Source organism: Oncorhynchus tshawytscha, linkage group LG06 (genome assembly GCF_018296145.1).
Source record: "Oncorhynchus tshawytscha isolate Ot180627B linkage group LG06, Otsh_v2.0, whole genome shotgun sequence".
NCBI lineage: Eukaryota > Metazoa > Chordata > Actinopteri > Salmoniformes > Salmonidae > Oncorhynchus > Oncorhynchus tshawytscha.
The window spans coordinates 50,218,639-50,226,459 of NC_056434.1; the positions used below are offsets into that span (position 1 = coordinate 50,218,639).

Below are 7,821 nucleotides of genomic sequence, written 5' to 3' on the forward strand. Positions count from 1 at the left end.
CTTTAAATACTTAAAAGTATTTGAAAATAGTACTCAAATGCAATATAAAATAAGTATTTTAAATACAAATATGTATGCATTTGAAGCAAGATCTGCTGACCTCCAACTCCTCCATGTGTATGTGTCTAAATCGTAATTTAGGCTGTATTCTGTTTTTTAAAATAGTATTATTATTATTCGTGACCAAGTCGTGTGCTTTGCCAGGGGCTGTGGGTAGGAGGGGAGATGTAGGGGAGGTTTGGGGTAGTCCAGAACGGGCTCTGGTTGGCACACCTCACACAAAGCCACACCACCAAGCCATAGCCTAGGCTACAACACGCACATTAGTCAAGGCAATCTGGAATATACGGCGGCGGGCTTTGCGAAGGCTGCGGTTGCAGCATCCTTCTCGAATCTATTTTACCCTGTTGGAGTTCAATTGTCTTATTCTGCTGGCGCTTCGACTAATTTCTCTTATCATGATATTTTCCTTATTTAACACTGACTGATTGTGACTCTTCTATCTGCGAGAACAGTTTCTCTCGATGTGCTACTCAGATGTACGGGGGAAGAAGACAGGGAAGCTGCCCTTCAAGAATGTTTAGTCCTAAAATACCAGATTTTTGTGACGACATTTGAAACCGTTGCATTGCTTTTCTATGGTGTTTTTCACGAGCACCTGCCTTTGCCCACTATGAATTTATGAGGTAAGAAAGTAGCTTATTGGATGCTTTGAGGTTGATCTCTTTTATTTCTGTTTAAACTGTGTTTTGTGTGTAGGCTCTTAAGAATAACATGACCGTTATTTCGTTATTTAAAAACATAAAAAGTATTATTTAGGCCATGCCTAGACGTCTAGCCCATTTTTGTAGGCTAATCATCTTTGAATGAAAGCGTATTCTGTTGCACTGCGGTAAATCACATCTCGGCGCTGTCGTCAATTGTTCGCTGTCACATCTATCCTGTGACTTGGCGTTGCGCGAGAAATTACTTTTCCACAGGTGCCGCCAGCCTTTTATCACAGTGTATTTGCATTAGACCGTATGATATCACTGAATTCCTACACCTATATAATAGGCATATAGCGTTTAATTCTATGGGAAAATAAAACACTAAACATTTACAGAGTAAAAATACATGTTTATTTTGGACACATTTAGACTTATGGGTTGTGTGCCACCAGTATTGACCAACAACTTCTTAGCTACGTTTATTGGTAATTTAAATCAATTCATTTTTAAGCTAAAAACCATCGTTCTTATCTGTGGAGTATAGGGATTAGAGATAGTAGTCGAATATAGAAGAGCTTACAGTATAAATAGCACATGATTGTATTAGGCCTACTGCCGTTCGAGATCTGAAGATGGCGAAGTTCTTTCAGGTGGAATCTACATCAAATATGACCATTATGTAAATTAGAATCTACATTGTGGAATCTTAGACCCTAGGCATCCTAGAGTCTTTGAAGTTAGTTGTAAAGCTGTCTGAATGCATAAACTGTAATTTGGGGTTGCCTGCTGCTTAAAGGACAGAAAGGCTATGGAACATAACAAAAATAACAACAAAACATCCAACTTGGGTTTGATTTATGTATTTGACAGTATTATATGAAGGTAACTCCTTTATTACAGTTCTACAAAACAACAATTATAATTCGTTTTGTAAGGTCACCACAGTAACTGTCTAGGAAGAACATCTATGGGATTCAAAACGCAAACTTTTTTTATTTTGTAGTGAGCCTGTATATAATGTAAGCTGTTTTGCTGCTCCTTTCTGTCTATGTGTGGGTATTCTATACAGCACGAATAATCGTTCTAAAAGTATTATCCTATTATTTATTTTTTATTTTTGCTCCAACAGGATCTGAACAGACTGTATCATCTCTCTAAATGAATGAATTCAGCCATGCAATGTTCCTGGAAGGCTGTGATTCTGCTAGCCTTACTGTCCATAGCGATCCAGTACACAGCCATCAGGACGTTCACAGCCAAGCCATTCCAGATGTGTCCAGTGACAGCCTCAAACCCTCTGAACTGCGGCATGCTGTGGCAGGATGCGGTGGACTCGTCCTTTGACCAGCGGATCTGTGACGACTTCCTTTACTTCACCTCCAACGTCTCCAAGAAGACCCACGTTCTCATCCTGGCCACGACCCGCAGCGGCAGCTCCTTCGTGGGCCAGCTGTTCAACCAGCACCAGGATGTGTTTTATCTGTTTGAGCCGCTCTACCACGTCCAGACCACCTTGCTCCCCCGCCTGTCCCACAGCAGGACGGCAGGCGACACCAGGGTGATGCTGGGGGCCAGCAGGGACCTGCTCCGGAGCCTCTACGACTGTGACCTTTACTTCCTGGAGAGCTACATCAAACCCCAGCCGGCCAATCACAGCACAGACAAGCTGTTCCGGAGGGGAGCAAGTAAGGCTCTGTGCTCCCTGCCCGTCTGCGACGCCTTTAGTCCTGGAGAGTTGAACATTGATGAAGGAGAGTGCGTCAGGAGGTGTGGCGGTCTCAACATGACGCTGGCGTCGGACACCTGCCGTGAGAGGCGCCATGTGGCCATCAAGACGGTGAGGATACCGGAGGTGAGTGACCTCAGAGCTCTGGTGGAGGACCCTAGGCTCAACCTCAAGGTGATCCAGCTGGTCAGGGACCCCCGAGGGATCCTGGCCTCCCGCATCGAGACCTTCAGGGACACCTATAGACTCTGGAGGATCTGGAGGGCCACTGGGAGGAGGCCCTACAACCTGGACCTCACCCAGCTCACCATGGTCTGTGAGGACTTCCTGGGTTCTGTGACAACGGGCCTTAGCAGGCCCCCCTGGCTCAAAGGGAGGTACATGTTGGTCAGGTATGAGGACCTGGCCAGGAACCCTCTCCAGAAGACCAAGGAGATCTATGAATACCTGGGTCTGATCATGGACAAGAACGTAGGCGAATGGATCCAGAACAACACCAGGGGAAGCAACGATCTGTCCGCCAAGCATAAATACAGCACTGTTCGGGACTCAGCTGCCAATGCGGAAAGCTGGAGGCTCAAATTGTCTTATGACATGGTTGATTACACACAGACTGTGTGTCAGCAAGTTCTACAGGAGCTTGGTTATAAGACTGTCAGTTCCCCTGAGGAGCTGAAAAATCTGTCTCTGACTCTCATCGAGGACAAAACTTTTTTACCTTTTTTGTAGCAAAGCAAGGTCTATCATGACAACTATTTTTGATATATTTATATTGTTGCCTTAATTTCTTCTCAGATTTGCACTAAACCTCAGAAACCTTGAAGACTCCTGTGGTAAGATTCAAGTCAAGACATTCAGAAGAGCACAAAAAACACAATGTAGGAATGCTCTTTGGGGATATCAGTGTCAATGTTTTAGCGATATCGAAGAGACAGTAAGTAATGTTAGGTTAATTGACATGAACAAACTTATAGTAAAGCACCATCCTACTTAAGATCCCTGAATGCTGGCTGTTGCATTGACAAAAGCGAATGTTGATATTTGTACATCAAGGAAACTGGACCTACCTTACAACATTGTTAGGGAATGTACCTAATCATACCTTACTGATAAATGCTGTGTGTGTGTGTAGGCATATGATAACAACCATGCAATAAAAATGTGAATGTTGAGGTCAACCTTAATTGTGTTGTTTACATTTTATTGAGGGTTTAGAGTAAGAATCAGGGAGTAGCCCTTTAATCATGTTATTATAGTTTACCTGAGGGTTGTCAACACACAATCACCAAAGTGCAGGACACCAGTGATTTGACAATGAATGCATCCCAAATGGCATCCTATTCCCTATATAGTACACTACTATTGACCAAGGAATTCCTAGTCGATGGTAAAACATTTCTGTAAAAGACCCAATAAAAAAGCCTTGTGTTCCCATTTTTTTTTTATTCGTCTCAGGCTGTTGGCGGTAGGTGCACCTGATTCAGCAGCCCTGAGCACCGGGTAGGCAAACTGTTGCCATTGTTAACCATTTCATGTGTTTTCAAGTACACTATAGACCTACCGCTGGCCAATCGGATGACTCAGATTACCGTGTCTGCAGTAACAAAGCAGGCATAAAAGAAAGCTACAGCAAAGTTGTAGCTGTGAGATTTCAAAACATTTGAAACAATGACTAGAGAGAGACTGTCAACGAACACAGCAAAGAGCTGCTGTTTTGATGAGTGAGTTAATGTTTATGTTCTTACTCAGCACTGTCAACACTTTGTATTCAACACTTTTAGAAGCCTTAAAATGAGCATTCTTCCTATTTCCACCCAGCGCTTACAACAAGCACTGCAGCAGTAATGAATTAGTAGGAACGTGTATCGATAGGCTTGTGTTGTTATTATTCTTGAGTCTTTTTTAATATCAAGGAATATTTCACTTTCTCTGTTCATAGGAGTAACAACATGAATTTGTGCATGAGGCAGAAATAATGCTGTGCGTCTCGAGTTTTCGCCAACAGCTGGAAGACGGTGTCCCCTTTTTGGTCAGTGTCAGTGGTGGAAAGGGGGAGTGGAGGGATGTTGAGAAGCGGACCCTCAGTCTGCTGCTCTCGCCCTCTGCTGAGACTGACCATCAGATGCAGGCACCATCAGCCCAGTAAAATACAAATAAAAAGTGAATTATAGCTCACTCAGCTGTGGCTCACAAGTAATACAACAACGGATCTATTACGGGTGTGATCATATAAATATAATATAATTTACATATAATTTAAAAAATGTCCTGAACAACAATGCATTGGCAGGGCAATTCAAGCAAAGCTAATATGCTGTGATAATGTAATGGGCCTATCTATAGCTTACTGCATGAACCTAATTGCTACAGGTCTGTTTTTATTTGGTTAATGTTGCATAGGCTTACGTTTTTTAAGTTATGTTAAAATAAATTCTGAGCAGTAGATATCATCTTGCATTTTGACTCAGAAAGTGATATTGAAAAAAGTTGGTGACTACTGTTTTCCCTGTAAACACTATCAATGTTTCCCTTTACTGGGGCAAGTGTGATCGAATCAACACAATATTACCCACTTTCAATGCAACATAACAACAACAAAAACGAACTCGAGATTTTGTTGTAGGCAGAATGCATCGGAGTACGATTCTGTGCCATTTACAATGAACTGGACTGTGTTTACAGCATGAGCGGTCGTGAGTAGATGATTTGAGATCAAAGTGAGAGCTGTAGCCACTTGTGCAACTTTTGTTCATATATTTTGCTAGTTAGTGAGTTATAAGCCCAGTTATAGATAATTTGTAGTAGTCAGCAATAGGGGAGTGATTGCTTTCTACAAGAGCACAAAATGAGTACATTTCTAAACATCTTTGAAAAGCTAGTCAGGTACAGAGCTTTTTTTGTCTTAAAGGGGCAGTATTGTATTTTGAGACAGGCTTGAATAAGCTATGTAGCCAATAGGCAGAGGCTGGCATAATTTTTCTGATTCTCTATAATAATTGTATGGGAATAATAATGCATTTTATTTTGTTAAGTGTTTTCTTGCATCAAACAACATTACAACATTTTCAGTCACCATGTCTGAAGCACAAGTGGATAAACATGTTGATGTCAAGCCCTGCATTGTTATTTTTTTAAAGTCTCATGGATTGTAGGCCTTCATTGAACACCAGACATAGGCTACTACTGTGATAAAACAGCTATTAACATGTTCAAATGTTATGGGATGCATTTTCTCCATTTTTTTTTAATGGTAGGCCAATCTAGGAGGCCCACATTATGATCAAATAGCCACAGTAGCCTACTTGGCCACTGTTAAAACTGTAAGTTAAAGCGGGTACACATGCTGACCAGACCGTTCGTGCGCGTGCGTCAGCATGCACCTTCGCACACGCGGACATGCGGGTGAAAATATCAAAACGAACCATGAAACAATTATATTAATTTGGGGACAGGTCGAAAAGCATTTATGGCAATAGCTAGCTAGCTTGCTGTTGCTAGATAATTTGTCCTGTGATATAAACATTGGGTTGTTATTTTACCTGAAATGCACAAGTTCCTCTCTCTTTAAACCGAGTTTGTAATCTCCCCTCCTTCAGACTTCTTCTGTATTAATACAACCTTGACATAACAAAAAGTAAAGCAATGAGGCTGATGCAACAGATCATAATGTTTATCTTAAAATGGTGATAAACGATTAGGCTATTTCTTCACAGTATAAACGCAGCCATCCGCACAGGGCAGTAGGCAATGAACACGAATGTTCCAAAATGCAATTAGCGGAAAAACAAAATTCTCAAAAGTGCACGTGAAATGCAAGCGGTTTCATATGACAGAGATGAAAAAAAAAATCCTTCAGAAATGTAGAAAGAGGGGTGATCAAAAAAGACGCATCAACAAGTATGGGTTGTTAATGTGAGGATTGTGTCTTTCGCTAAATAATTAGAGGGAACATTGCTTCCATGGCTCTCTCAGCTCCGACGTAGGCTACAGTTGAGACAGACACATCCGGGATGCAACGGCGCGCATCCTCCTGATCGAATTCCAAGGCGCATATTGAAGATGTTAGAAGAACTGCCCACGTACTTTCGTCAGCCAACAAGATGAGTAGGCCTAACGAACAGCAAGGGCACTAGCCTATGTCAATCTACTATCCCCCAAAGTACAAATGTTGACCTATTCTATTGGTCAGCGTGTCCTTCTGTGCAGGAAACAAATATTACAAACAAACTCTGGGATGCGATAGATCCCAAATGAATACAACCTCGACATAGCGGGAAAACACCGTTCTCAAAAGTGCACTGGAAATACAAGCGGCATATGACAGAGATGAAAATATCCTTCAGAAATGTTAGAAAGGGGGAGGATCAAAAGACGCACCAACAAGTGCAAGGTGGTTGATGTCGCAGTGCGCGACACTCTCCCGTTGGAATGAACAGTGACTCAAGTATGTCGACAGAATCAAGCATTTAGATATTAATAACGATCCTACATTGCATCGGTCTGAACATGACAGGCAGTAGCCAATACGCATAGGCTATCACCTACACATGTACATTTATGGATATTTACATATACTTATGGTTTTCTTAACAGAGTAGCTACTGTTTTTCGGATTTTAAATACATTTAATTGGCTATTTAATTCATTTGAATTGGCCTTGGTGCCCTAGCAGATTGGTTATTTGGTATTTTATTAGGACCCCCATTATTAACTGTTGCAAAAGCAGCAGCTACTCTTCCTGAGGTCCACACAAAACATGAAACATAATACAGAATGACATAATACAGAACATCATTAGACAAGAACAGCTCAAGGACAGAACTACAAGCATTTTTAAAAAGGCACATGTAGCCTACATATCAATGCATACACACAAACGATCTAGGTCAAATAGGGGAGAGTTGTGCCGTGAGGTGTTGCTTTATCTGTTTTTTTTAAACCAGGTTTGCTGTTTATTTGAGCAATATGAGATGGAAGGAAGTTCCATGCAATCTGGGCTCTATATAATACTGTATGTTTTCTTGAATTTGGGGACTATGAAAATAACCCTGGTGGCATGTCTGGTGGGATAAGTGTGTGTGTCAGAGCTGTGTGTAAATTGACTATGGAAACAATTAATGTTTCTTATAAAAAGAATAAGTGATGCAGTCAGTTTCTCCTCAACTCTTAGCCAAGAGAGACTGGCATGCATAGTATTTATATCAGCCCTCTGATTACAATTAAGAGCAAAACGTGCCGCTCTGTTCTGGGCCAGCTGCAGCTTAACTAGGTCTTTCCTTGCAGCACTGGACCACACGACTGGACAATAATCAAGATTAGACAAAAAATAGAACCTGCAGAACCTGCTTTTTGGAGTGTGGTGTCAAAAAAGCACAGCATCTCTTT

The 7,821-nt window shown here is 41.6% G+C and overlaps 1 protein-coding gene across 1 annotated transcript; it reads left to right on the plus strand.

The window, feature by feature from the left end:
* Nucleotides 1-304: 304 nt before the first annotated feature.
* On the plus strand, nt 305-3,775 carry LOC112253390 (carbohydrate sulfotransferase 1-like). The gene is made up of 2 exons (XM_024425372.1): nt 305-686; nt 1,840-3,775. Exon 2 carries the CDS (start codon nt 1,873-1,875, stop codon nt 3,163-3,165), a length of 1,293 nt encoding a protein of 430 aa, XP_024281140.1. The 5' UTR covers nt 305-686; nt 1,840-1,872; the 3' UTR covers nt 3,166-3,775.
* Nucleotides 3,776-7,821: the final 4,046 nt, after the last annotated feature.

Bases quoted from the DNA above. Each gene is read 5' to 3' on its own strand.
- LOC112253390 (XM_024425372.1), top strand. From the start codon at position 1,873: ATGAATTCAGCCATGCAATGTTCCTGGAAGGCTGTGATTCTGCTAGCC.